This window comes from Neodiprion fabricii, chromosome 6 (genome assembly GCF_021155785.1).
Source record: "Neodiprion fabricii isolate iyNeoFabr1 chromosome 6, iyNeoFabr1.1, whole genome shotgun sequence".
In the NCBI taxonomy this organism is placed as follows: domain Eukaryota; kingdom Metazoa; phylum Arthropoda; class Insecta; order Hymenoptera; family Diprionidae; genus Neodiprion; species Neodiprion fabricii.
In genome coordinates, this window is record NC_060244.1 from 6285460 (window position 1) to 6299029 (window position 13570).

Here is a 13570-nt window from a genome sequence, read left to right on the forward strand (position 1 = left end):
TAAAAAAAAAAATTCATTTTCGCGAAGTACGAAACGACGTTACAGCCAGAAATGAAATCATCGTTTGCGCTAGTATATTTTCGTAGCATTATTTCTGACTAATTTCCACCACACAGGATGTAGTGACGCTTCTAATCACGAGACGCACGGCCGCTACGTGGACAACAAGGATATGTTTGCATATCGTGGTCCGATAAAATTTGTCTTATTATACATACATGTATACATGTATGTACATTCATATATTATACATGTATATTATATTTGAGCGCATATTCTGTACGTTTTCTAGATCCCGATAGCATAAGTAGTATCTTGTTTACCGCAGTTTATTCCGCATTATAATATTTCGAAAAATAACCCACCGACACGAATATAACATTTGCGCTGTAATTATTTTGCATATCTTTTCCAGCTCTTTTTTGTCTCACGCATTTTTGATTACAGTTACAATTTTGTGTATATATATATCTGATAGTGCTTGTATACCTGTATTAAGGTAACGCCTTAAATAAATGGCTCAGATGCATTTTGCATAATATATTACAATATGCGTATACCGGTGGATTCGGTATTTTTTTTTTTTCTATTTTGTTTGTCATACTTTTCACGATTATACTTTAACGCTGTTTCGAGCAAACTGGAAAAATGGGAACAATGGGGATTTTTAATACTCAGAATGAAAAAAAAAAGAAAACGAAAATATAATGTGTTGAACGTTTCAATCGATTAGATTTGATAGCCACGATTGAAAAAAATTTTCTCATCGCGATGTTCTGCTCCTTCATTCCGTATCAACGTTTTTCGTAAATTTATAGTACTTCAAAGTCTGCGTGGTGAATCAAAGATTTTGCGATTCGATGAATTATTGCCAAAACTCATTTTATTTGTAAACGAATACACGAAAGTTACAGTAGTAGTTAATTTGTATAATATTTTACACTCTGTGAGAAGGTTTTCGTTATCATGCAGCATACTGGAACAGAAAAGCGGATGGCGCTCGTACGGGAACGAGTCTTTTCTCGCCGTCCTTTTCCCTCACGATGTAATAATCGCGACCATTGATCGACTGTTTTTTCGAGTAATCCTGGATGTGGATATTTTGGTAAAGCGGCGGCGGGCTTCTCTGGAAATTTGATTTTTCCGCAACGTTTATCCGGTACGCCGGTAGCTCGGGTTTCTGGTTCCTCAGCTTTTCTCGCTTTATGACAAGACGGTAAATCACTTCAACCGTGAACGCTGTCAGAGCAACGACGAACCCGATACCGACACCCTTGTACGTCATTACCAGGTCCGAGTTTCTCAGCTGCCTTTCGGTGGATCCCAAATTCAACGGACATATCTCGGTGCCGGGAAGATGCTCCGAGGTCTTGAAACTTATGATCCCGGTTTCTACCAGCGCCAAAAGCCTGTTTCAGGATTTTCGTTGTCGTTTTTTACTTCGGTTTAATTTCAGAAAAGCTAACAATTTTCGCGGCTCGATCGAGCCACCCAATTATCACCTGTTAAACCTATTTACTGACCTCTTGTTAATGGCAGCGTCGATCGTTGTGTTGAGTTGAAAGGCGAACGCCTGGCTCTTCGTTATTATACTACCCGGCATTATCACGAAGGTGCATCGTTTCGACTCGAGAACACCGTCTCGCGTTTTGTTCATGTAATCGTTGAAGAGCAACGACGTCACTATAGATCTTTCCCGCAGATACATTTTGTCTGAAATACAGGGTGCATGGGGTGAGGGCAGGGTCGCGGGTGCGGTGAAATTCACTCGTTTCGTACTCACTCGAACTAACCAAATCGAGAATGTATTTGTCGTCCTTGTTTGCCAGGTTGAGAAATATTCCGTATCCCTTTTCGACGGATCGACGAAGCATCGTAAGTTCGTCGTTGTCCTTCTGCGTGTAATCGTGCGGTTACAGAACGCGAGGTTTCCTCATTAGGTACCTCAATTATACGCAACCTTTAAGACACACCCTAATTTAATTCTCACCTGCGTTATCATCTTTTCGATCGCGTTACCCTTCTCGGCGATCCATTGCTGATGTTTGTTCGCTAAATCACTCGCCGATCCTATTGGCAATGTGAATTGCGAGAGTGTCAGAAATGCGGTCAAATTAGCCGTGTAGAATGAAGTCAGTACCGTTATGAATAACCACCAAGTAGCGAATAACAATCTCGCGGAATCTGTAACGAGATTATCGAGACTTGTTCAACTTTTCTACATCTCAAATCAGGTATGTACCTTCGATGCGAAAGGTGAAGGAAAAAGGCTGACCTGTTACCGGCGACAAAGTTGATCCTTGTTTGAGGAGAGCGCCGTATACGAACCACATGCAAGTCGCGAGTGAATATTTTCGCGGTTCTCCATCCCGGCATAGTAGGAATCTGTATATGCGTGGAAAAGAAAAATGTGGTGACGATATTCATATTACACGCTTAAAAAACACCAAATGTTCTCTTAGACGATGTCATCGCTCGTAATACGTTTCTCTTGTATTACAAGCAACGGTCTAATTGTACAGGTAACCTTAAGTGTGGTAAAAAATTAAGTGAAAATTAAATTCATATATATATATATATATATATATACCTTGTACTTCGCGAGAATTTTGAGATATAAAAAACTGTCGGGTAGAATTTGACGGAGCGGCGTGTGAACCGCGTAAATAAAATTTAAAGATTGCAAACGAGTCTGACGATGCGTGACGGCGCGTGTCTTATCTCTTGGGACTAATTTGAGCGGCGCTTATACATTATCAACAAGCTAAATTGGTATTTTCAAATAACAACGGTGTCGGGGCGGGTGTAGTCGCAACAAAAACAGACAGAGTACATTACATATGTATAACATCGAAGTTTGTTTACCCATTTAGGGAATTCCGTTCTAATCTGATTGGACTTAGAAGAATTATGTTTTTCGGCATGTGTATAATAATAACGAATTCTGAATACGAGGCTCGCGTATACACGGCTTCAGAAATATTCCAATAACAATATATTTTCACAACAATTCAGGCGTGAAAAACAATAACACTCTTGCGTCTTACGGAAACTATAATAAGATATGAGTATAACGTAGAATTTCTCTCCGTTTATAGTTTCTCGCGTTGAATGTGTTCCAGGAGTTTGACGGTAACGATATTTCAATTTAGGATCTTTCTTTCGAGAGAAATTTAGAGGCGCGATAAAAATCTTCAATTTTCACTTTTACGTCACGCGTTCGTCGTTACCTTACAAGAATCAAAAAGTAAAGGGTCGGCCCAGCTGCAAGTACGGATATTACAATGAGAATCCAGACTTGGGTGTCAAAGGGTGCGAGGAGACCCGAACCGGTCGCGGATTCTCCGGGTCTCTTCATCAGGATGGTCCATTCGGCCTCGTCCAACTCGGTGCTGTACTTGATGAAGTTTCGAAATTCCGGTACGACGGGAACGAAGGCCACCGCCATGTCGACTTCCTGCAGCAGGGAATAAAGAAAGAGAGTTTGCAACCGCTGCGGTACGGTCACCGTACATGTTGTACAATAAACGTTTAAGGATGTAATTGACTCGTTAACGCTGTACGATGCACGTAGGTACAAACTCGCCGTTAGCTAACTATACGAAACGAATCTCTCCCTCCTCCTTCTTATTACTCTTCCCGACATTCGGGTCGTTTCATTAGCCTCGATCCCACCTCTTCCTCTAACTCCGTCTAACTCCTTCCAGACTGACAATAAGTCCAAGTTGGAGTCTGTTTTACAGACGTTTTTTTCACTGCAGGCACGCGCGCAAGTGTAACACGTTTCAATGCAATTGACGACTGACCGATAACGTGAATTTATCACGTGGGAGATCTGCGAAAAGCGCGCGGATTGAAGCTTTGATCGAGAGGAAAAAGAAGGGGTACTAAGAGAAATTTCACTTTGGAAAAGAAAATCAATGAAACACCGGATGTTTCTCGTTATGCGTAATAATCGCACCCGGCAATACTCGACATTGATATTCGTATGACTAATTACATCCAACGCTGATTACTTAATCAATGTTTACGTTATATTTTCAGAATTATATGACGCAATAACGGAGCGAGAGGGTCACACAGTGTCCGTTAATAGATCGTTGCAATTATAATGCTTATTCATTACGCTGTATACGTTATTGCTAGGGGGTATTCGCTCGTTGATCAAGCGACAAGCGATTTTAGTGATTTCGAGCGATCTCGAGCGATTTTCAAAGTTATCGCTTTCCAAAGCGGTTCGCCATTCCGACAAGCGAGCGACACCCTAGCGTTATTGTTGCAAGGCGTGACGCGTGTTTGGAACTCCACCGACACGCGTATTCACCTGTCAACGTGAACTAACAGTGTCGTATATTTGTAACAAAAAACTTTGCGCCGACCTTTCTTACTAGCTGTCCAAAAATCCCGGTTTTCACGTCCCCCAGCACGCTCTCCTTCGGCAAGACGATCTTGTAGGTGAAATTCATCTTGCTGCGTAACAGTTCGAAGATGTAAAAGGCGTAACCGACACCCACCAGCGTCCCGTTCTCCATTATGGTACCGGAGAACGGCATATCCTGTGTGCATATGAATGTAAAAAAATTTTGCCGCGAGGGACGAAACATAATTCCTCAAGACCGCGGACGTGTATAACATGAGGTTATTGAGCGTGGAAAAAGATTTTCTTTTTAATTAAAAAAAGTTGAAAAAATTAAATAAAAGTTAAACCACGGGATAAATTCTCGTCGGGGTATTACTATCATTGTTATTATTAATTTTTTTATCATTGATATTATTATTATCGTCATCCTTAAATCCGTATACGTTGCGCGAATGACCGCTCGATCTTCTCCAGACACGTGCAGACCTTCGGATCTTACATACATACATATATATACATATATTACGAATAGCGGCGGCACACGCCGCATCGCCGTCTCCGCTTTCGAGGTCGTAAATTATTGCGTTTGTGTGTGTATGTGTGGGTGGGTGTGGGTGGGTGAAAGAACAAAGGACGAAAAATTAGAAACTAAACTCGTTCGGTAGAAGATGCCGCGGTTTGTGGCTCGAGTTTTTTGCCCACACCTATTTACGATTTAACACAACGATACGAAGGACGACGAATTATTTATTCACCGCGTGTCTAACGAGCTGCACGTGGGTGGCGGATCTCTTCGCACGGTGTATATGAGATTTGTTTTCCTTCGTTATCGAATATCTTTGTATACTCTCGTCAATATGGTGTGTAGTTGAGGAACCCGACCGACGATCCGGTGGCGGCTGAGGCGGCGGTCCCATAATGACTGAATCAACGTACCAAACGGAACCGTAGACGACACAATCGAGCACCGACGTGCAGCAGCCCTCGGATATTGTTTCCGATATTTTTATCTTATATATTTTTCTTTTTTTTTTTCACACCATTCGTTGCGATACAGATTCGGAAGGGATTATCGTTCGGTATTCTTATGCGGATCGGTTGTAGATCGGTTATTGTTACACGCGACGATCGCGGTTAATGCGGTTCATCGGCGATGCTTTTTTTTAACATCGTACAAACGAGACGAAGATGAGAAAGAAACAACGATAGAAAGTAACTGAGAAATATTTACCTGCAAGGTTGTTATCAGCAGTTCCGACGGCATATTCGTATCGACGGTCTGATTCATGTCGTCAGCCTCCGTAGCAGCGCCACGTCCAACCACGTCAACCTCTGATTCGCTCGGGTTGACGAACTCGACTTCATCTGGAAAGGAGAGAAAAAAAAAAAAGAAAAAACGTCTCCAATTCCAACGATGAGTGTAATTTAGTTGCGTTTTATATACTTTGTTGCCGGTTCGTTAAACGGGTAGCATACTTTGATGTGGTTGGAAGAATGTATCGTCCATAGGGAATATAGCCGGGTATGGGTGTGGTAATTTAAGTATTACTTGGTACCTTTTAACGGTCGTTATGCAAATTTAACGACACCAAGATTACAGCGTATGAAAAGCAATTTGAAATTTTATTTACCCGAGTGCATACTGCGCGCGTAACCCGTTCGAATCGCTTGATGGCAAGTGCTTGGCGAATGATTATCAGGATTTCATTTTAAACTACAATAATTGTACCTGTTGGTGGGTTACCTAATTTAGAATCACGGTGCATACCGGGGCTGGCGTACAATTTAGCTTGCCACAGCAAATATAAACACCGCCCGACGAAAGCTGTAATCACAATTTTTCGTTATAGCTCTTGATTACATTCGTTTCCGACGCTCAACACGATAAACGTATACCTCGCTCCCCGTAATGAAACGTTACGGATATAATGTAAACCCGTTAGGAAAATATCGATACAATTCAGAGAGGAGAATTCTCCTGCCGATTAGCCACCCGAGCAGGATATCGGATTTATTTATAACAGCACCGTGATTGGGTCTTCATCCTGGCTTCGGGTTCGAATAAGATTCGATCAATCACGCGGTCGTCCGCAGTCAGCGACCATATTCAATTTCTGAAAACCGACGACTCGCAACCAATTTTCATAATTATTCTCCGAGAATAGATTTCACCGAGGAAATCATTGAGAGAGGGAAAATGACGATGGTCAATCAGTGACGAAGTTTGAAACGACCGTGTCTCGTACCTTTTGGACCGCTGAAGAGATCGCTCCGAATCGCACAGTCGATCGCATTGGGAAGGATTATACACGCGATGGTGATCAGGAGCTTATTAATCCCTCCCATAATCGTCCCGTGTGCTACATTTTTTAAGGCTCAGAACTCGGCGCCCGATTACGATCCTCCAATTATCCCGATCCACCATCCACTGACCCGACTGACTGACTGCCTGACCCAAACAGCCACGGATTATCCACTGGCCAGGTATCAGGGTCACTGGAGCTGACCCGAGGCTAACCTTAACCGAAATCAATACAGGTGACTGTGTTTTCGTACTGCTAGTACGAAGTATGCATATATATGTACATATATATATATTTGCATAATATGTATATGTGTAGACATAAAAGTTGCGCGACGTCGGTCTTGTCACCCCGTGACAGTCAGGTGTGGAAGAAGCACCCCTATGACTTCGACGCGTTGACTTCCTCGCGCCCGCGCAGTCCGAACATTTTTCACTTGACTAATGTCTAGGTATTATTTCAGGGATCGGAAACTTCAGTACCAATTATATCGTCGATTTTTCGCCCAAAGATATAAGAATTTTCTACAAATTTACCTGAAAACGCGTAAACACCGTTGTTTATCTTCGATATACACTTATTTTTGTCAAAAATATTTGTGAACCATTTCAGCGTCGGTTATGGAATTTCAAAATGGATGCTATTGACGTACGGTGAGCGTGACGTGGTCTTGCGGGACGTTTTTACTTTCAACCATGGTTAAATCGAGTGGATTCATTTTCATACCTTACGTCTTCCGGGCTCGATAGTTCATTAAATATTCAAGACAATGCAATTTTTCTTCGTAGGATCGCGCTGATTTTTTTCCGGAAACATCAGGCGGCATACGGATTGATATTGAGTCCGTATTAAAAATCATGTTAAATAAATGGCGATTTGCGGAAAAGTGACGGACGGTGAAAATAAATCTTTTTGGCGTTCGAATTTCATTTAATCATTTCGATGGCCATGGTAGGTACAACAATTTATCGTCAACGGTCACCCGTCCGATTGACGCTTCCGTTCCAATAATTTGATAACTTTACTGATTTTCATTGTACGCACAGGTGTGTGTACACAGATCGTGCCATGCGGTTTGAGGTTCTCGTTCCGCATTTTCTGGCGACGTCTCATTAACGCCGGCTGCCGATAAGGAACGAGGGAAATTCCGAAGTCGAAACGAATGCTAGCCGATAAACGGAAGGTGATCCTAACGCACGCATCGTTGGATGAAAATTTAAATTCGATCCGCTGCACGGCGCGATCGAAATATATGGGTGATGAATGAATGACGATACGGACGATCAACGGAGGATGTGGAGTGTTGTCCTATAATTCTCACCAGCCGAAGTCTATTGGTACACGTCACGTCTAGCTTCTGCTGCATATTTCAGAGCGAACTAGGACGCAATACACATTATTACCATCCGACCTAGTTTTTATTTTTTTATTTATTTTTTTCTTTCTCTTCTATTTCTCGACCTCTCGTTCGCACGTCTCTCTCGTCGTCGGTCAAACAAACGTCCGCGGAGCGAACGAGACGACCTAAAACTGGCCGAGGTTCGCACGTATCGGCGGCGTAAATTAACGTCGCGATAACGTGTAATCTGGATCGACGACTACGACGACGCGTCCGCCAGACTAGGCGGGCTTTATCTGCATGACAATAAGCCTTTTCTCCCGTGGCAATATGCAAACTTGAAACGACGTTACGCACACTCTTACTACGACACAACGACCACGTTGTCCGTGGTCTGGACCATCGTCGTCTCGTCGGAACCTTCGACCAGTCGAGCGTAACGTGCAAACTTTCCAGCTGACGGGAGTTCGACAAAATTATAATTCAATTTGACATTGAGTCAGACGATCGGGTCATTGAGTGCTCGTTTATTCATACCCGTTCGTTGGTCGAGGTTCAACGTCCAAGACGAGCGTCGTTTAAATTTGCATCTCGATCAATTGGCCGTAACTAGTAGTGTTGATTTCTTCATCTTTCATCGACGATCGGACGCGGCGACGATGCGGCCCCCTTATTCGACTCTCGAACCCCTTTTACAGGCCAATAACTGTCAAACGTGATCGCGATGCGTGTCGGCGACACGAGCGGCGTTAGCTTACCATCTTACTTGCTATCGGCCATTGAACAAGACTCTCTCAGACTGCACTCTGAACGGCAATTTGATTTATAGGTACGTACGCGAGTAGGTACCTGGGATTCATTCGAGTCTTGAGCTTGAGCTTTCGTACATCGAACAAGGTTCGAAAAGTTGTCGTAATTACTTGTACCTCCTATAGAAGAATGATGCAACGAATTTCCATTAACGAAACTCTTCCTCGCGATATGTATTACAGGTTACGAACAACGGTGCGGAATACGAGTCTGCGTGTGTAGAGGTATGGTTTAGATTGAATTAAACCGCCGTTTGCCCACGCAGCGAAACTAGAGACGTCTAAACATGAGTTTGCGCCTGCATTGCGCGCGATGTGCTTGATGGTTTCCACCTTTTCAACGCGTGATCTTGACACTGATGTTCTGCATGCAAGCTTCTTATCTTCTCACTGTCTTCTTAGTTTTCATCGTTGTTACCCAACTTCGGAGATTCTTTTATCTGCGAAAAATCGAATCACGTTTATTGACGGATATTTGTTTAAACGGTATTGTCAGTGATTGTATGTCTGGTGAGTAATATTCTCATTCCCGAAGCTGAATATACTGATAAAATTATCTGTTCGGTGTAATTAGGAAATTGAGAAGGCAGCAGTACCTGATCACGCAGCCTAGTTCATTGTGATTATGTATATAAAGCCGAGCATTTTTGCGTTTTTTTTTTTTTTTTTTTATCAACAGATTGAAATTATTCAATCCTTATGGTGGTTGATGCAATCTACCAACCGACCTGGGTTCCGGCTAGCGATGAGGTTTTGGCTCGATTACGTCCTCGCAGGGAAACGGCCAAGCTTCCACAAATTACGCGACCAGATGACAACTTTCCTGGCGGTACCTCGTGAGCGATGCTTTCATCTGTCGACATCGTACAAACAATGCACGTGTAAGTTATGTGACCGTTAATAAACTATTTTTCTCTTGGGGCATGAACGAGGGTCGTGATGTAATTATCGCATTTATCGCGGTTTGCAACAGTGTGGCAAATATTCGTAAGCATAGTTAACATTAATTAACCAAGTAATTTAGATAATTCTGCCATAACAGTGATAGCCGTTATTCTTTACACTCTTTCTTTCTCCCGAGGGACGATGATGGCTATCAAACCCTTTGTCGTAACAAGCCGCGTTTAGTTTGCGCTGTGTCCGTAAACTCTGCGGTGTCTGCACAGTTTGTAAAAAATTTACATTCAACGGCATTCGTGTGGAAGTAAATTACAATTACTCCAAATTGCCTGGACGTTTTTTTTTCACGTCTCAGTTACGTGACGCAGAGACAGACCGCGGGTTGCAAATGGTCCGAAATGCATACAATGTCTCTTTTAAATTTGATTTATACCTACCGTCGTTATTAAACGCTCGCTCCGAGTCGTTAGCGGAATGACGAGGCAATTGGGTGCGATTATCTTGCAGAAATAGTTCGCATTCGTCGCTACGTTCCTTTCCTGTTCTTTTCTCTCCTGCTCCATCTTTTTCTATGATTTTTTCTTCCACCTCTCTATTTTCTCTTTTCATCTTCCGTACGTGAGAAAGTTGAAAAGGGACATTTCCCAGCATCAAGTTTACATCAAGCTTATTAGTCTCACGATTTTATGCCAACAACCTACCACTTCGTCAGGATCAACGTCTTCCGCCGACAGACGTTCTTCCGACGTTGTGCTTTCCTCTTCCGAGCTTTGATCTTCGATTTTCACGGCTGATCTGGGGGGAAACGAGCAGTTCGTGTATCAGACACGAAGGTTTTTTAGATAAGCAACGATGATAATCCTTGCCGGAACTTGTTTTCATTCACGCGCTAATTTACCCTTCTTCGGTAACATCCGAATGCCGATGGCGATCCTCCAGTTCTTCACCATCGAGGACCCTTAGTTGCGGAAGAAACCTCTGGAGCAGTGAGAAAAACTTTACTCTAACAATCATCCGGGCCTTTTAAAGCATACAGATTCGTAAAGCTCGAACCGTTATCTCCGTTTTGTAGTCGGTAAAATTATTCGCGGCAACGTCGAGTTCCCTGAGCTGATTACAGGATCGCAAAAAGGCGAAATAGGAAACGTTTGTGATTTTATTGTTGCCGAGGTCAAGTTTAGACAACTTCCGAACACCCGAGCAGGGCGAAGGATCCGAGATGAAATTGTCCCTCGCGTTCAGATCCCGAAGGTTCCGAAATCCCCAGACGCCGTCCAAATGTTTCATGCTACATCTGCAAAGGGAAGAGGAAACTGACGGACAACGAAGCATCGTTGAAAAAACTGTTGCCCTCCCCGTCAATCACACGCACTTTTGATACGTATAATCAGCTGTACCGTATTCCACCGCCAACCTGTCTGACTTTTCCGTTAATCGCGATAAAAAGGATGGCGTTAACCTCCTATCGGAACATTTCTCTGCTTACTTCCCCCTCTTCCAACTATTCAGATAACACCTGCAATCGGAGAACCGCGGCTGACGCGAATACGACGCGACCGTAAGTGTGTGGTAAAAGAATTTTATGATGGACGCCGCGGGTTCACTGCTCGTCAACGACGCCGCGACGCACGCGGCGATGTGAAAGCTGCAGGCCATGCCGAATGAAGAAACGCGTAACAGTACGTACAGCGGTCGGGAATTGGGATCAGTTTTATAAAAACACTTTTTCGGTTCATCCCGTGTCGCGGATGATAAGGTAATGCCTTTTTTTTTATTCGACAACGTAGCCAATTTTTCTCAATCTCCGCAAGGCGGTGGATAACTTTTAAATAATTCGACTAAATTTTAAAACGGTTGTTCCGATTCGTTGCTACGCCATTGGGTGAGACAAGATTGCATTCATTGCCCACCGTTCGTCGTTGAAGCGGGTGGTCGGCTCGTGATCCGCAGAACACTCATCGATCGAACGATCGTGATAATGGATTCAGAGGCGATGCGAGTTACCTGGCTACGCTCAGGGTCGACAAAGACTTCAAACTTGATCCCAGATCGCGAAAAGTGGCAATGCAGCTGCCATCCAGAGTCAGGGTGGTGAGGTGAGGCGTGTAGTCTGAGAGACGATGAAGACCCGCTTGGCCGGACACAACTTTTAACTTGACGTTGGTTACGCCGATCAGGTCAGTTTGCCCGGTGACTTGCGTCTAGGCATGAGACAAATCGACGCGCAGTTATATTATTCGTTTCTCGAGTTATCCGGTACCTGCGGCAGAATCTGAGTCAATCTCGAGGGATGTCGAGAAGCATGCGTGCGCGAGCAATTGCGAAAATTGGTGATTGTTCCATCGCGCTGGATAACGAACCGAGGCATACGCGTAAACGGATGGGTTATTTATGTACATAGGGAGAACAAGTAGGAAGTGTACGAGTGGTTCTGCGGTACGGAAATGTGATGAACAGATTGGAGCTGACTGGCTAATGCTCGCATTAAGGATGAGATTGTTTCGGTCAAGGACTACTTGTAGAATTCTGCCCACGTGCCCTCGACGCCCGTCGAGTCTGTGCGTTGAGAATTATGTGAACTCGGTGAGAATGTCTGACGTGGAGGAGAGCCGTCTGCGATCAATTGACGAGTGGCTCATATATTCACGGTGGCGAAAAAATTAGATGTCTTGATTTTTTTTCTTCATCTATCACCGATTTCCGGAATCCAGAGAACTTCTGGTTCACTTCGCATCGGTTCAAGTTACTCGTTTCGTTCCGTCGCTGTATTCTTCGTCGATTTATCGGTTTGCTGTATACATATATAATGATGAGCATCGAAACGGAGCGGAGAACAATGTCTAATCGTGAGAACGACGATCCGTCGTCTTGAAAGTCGTTTGGTACTGCAACGCTTTTTCGAAATCGAAAACTTCGAACGAGCTTCTCTTCGTAGAAATGGGATCGGATGTGGGTAGTATCGGCACGCGGGTTAAATACGAGTCCAGATACGGCGATGTGAGAAAATTTGTTCAACCTTTTAATTACGTAATGAGATACGAATCCAGCACGCCAACCACTTCGTGCAACGTACTCTGTGTAGTTGATCCAGTGACGCTGCGAATCGCGTAATCGTGTCGCGTGCACGTTTAGTTACATTTTTATTCTGAATAATGAATGACTACGCTCAGAGATAATGATGCGTCAGTCTGACGGTTGATATTGTGGGTTAAAGTGACAAGGTGACGGGGGATTTTGAATTCTCCTCTGATCTTTCACTTTCACTTTGCTGAAAGATTTGTCGAAATCACGGAGCAATTGGATGGGTGTTATTAAAAATACAACGTAATCGTGTCTCCACGTACCAACAGATTTCTTAGGTCTGTTTCCAGCGGCTGCGTGCTGAATGTGTAAGACAGTTTTTCCCTACTCCGAAGCGGACTGTCCTCAGCTTCTGTAATTGGGTGTTGAGTATCTTTCGCGTGCAAAGAGTCCGTGGATTTTGACCGGATTGCTTCCATACTCTCCGCGGTACGCACAGGCTGTCGGGTTTGGAAATTTGATGAAATTAACGACGTCCTCATACGTGAATCAGGCTATTCCGAATACCTGACTTACTCGAACTCGTTGATTTATTATTCAATACACGATCGTTAGATTGTCGTTAAAATCGTCGAACATTAACCGCGACCTGTCTATATTTTTCCCGAATACGTATCGTTGAAATTGTCATTGATATTCGATCGATTCTCGCCAATTTCAGACACGAAACGAGGTTTGGTCGGGGGTAATGCGACAATTGAATATCCGAGGCAGGGATAACGCGGAACTATTACATCATCGCTCTCGTACGTACCCGGATTTGATTTATTAAAATAAT

General features: G+C 43.5%; 3 protein-coding genes across 3 annotated transcripts; all 3 read right to left on the reverse strand.

Moving 5' to 3' along the window:
• Positions 1 to 863: 863 nt before the first annotated feature.
• On the reverse strand, positions 864 to 6866 carry LOC124185843 (glutamate receptor ionotropic, delta-1). The gene is made up of 9 exons (XM_046577001.1): positions 6607 to 6866; positions 5592 to 5725; positions 4380 to 4556; positions 3231 to 3457; positions 2276 to 2385; positions 1991 to 2184; positions 1784 to 1895; positions 1524 to 1713; positions 864 to 1409 (listed from the first exon to the last, which is right to left on the reverse strand). The coding sequence occupies exons 1-9, from the start codon at positions 6704 to 6706 to the stop codon at positions 965 to 967; spliced, it is 1689 nt and encodes a 562-aa protein (XP_046432957.1). The 5' UTR covers positions 6707 to 6866; the 3' UTR covers positions 864 to 964.
• Positions 6867 to 9073: 2207 nt separating this feature from the next.
• LOC124185848 lies at positions 9074 to 10583 on the reverse strand. Its single transcript, XM_046577015.1, has 3 exons — positions 10149 to 10583; positions 9540 to 9664; positions 9074 to 9251 (listed from the first exon to the last, which is right to left on the reverse strand). The coding sequence occupies exons 1-3, from the start codon at positions 10360 to 10362 to the stop codon at positions 9210 to 9212; spliced, it is 381 nt and encodes a 126-aa protein (XP_046432971.1). The 5' UTR covers positions 10363 to 10583; the 3' UTR covers positions 9074 to 9209.
• Positions 10368 to 13211, reverse strand: LOC124184823 (leucine-rich repeat-containing protein 56). The gene is made up of 5 exons (XM_046574927.1): positions 13056 to 13211; positions 11716 to 11912; positions 10765 to 11005; positions 10610 to 10689; positions 10368 to 10506 (listed from the first exon to the last, which is right to left on the reverse strand). Exons 1-5 carry the CDS (start codon positions 13209 to 13211, stop codon positions 10368 to 10370), a joined length of 813 nt encoding a protein of 270 aa, XP_046430883.1.
• Positions 13212 to 13570: the final 359 nt, after the last annotated feature.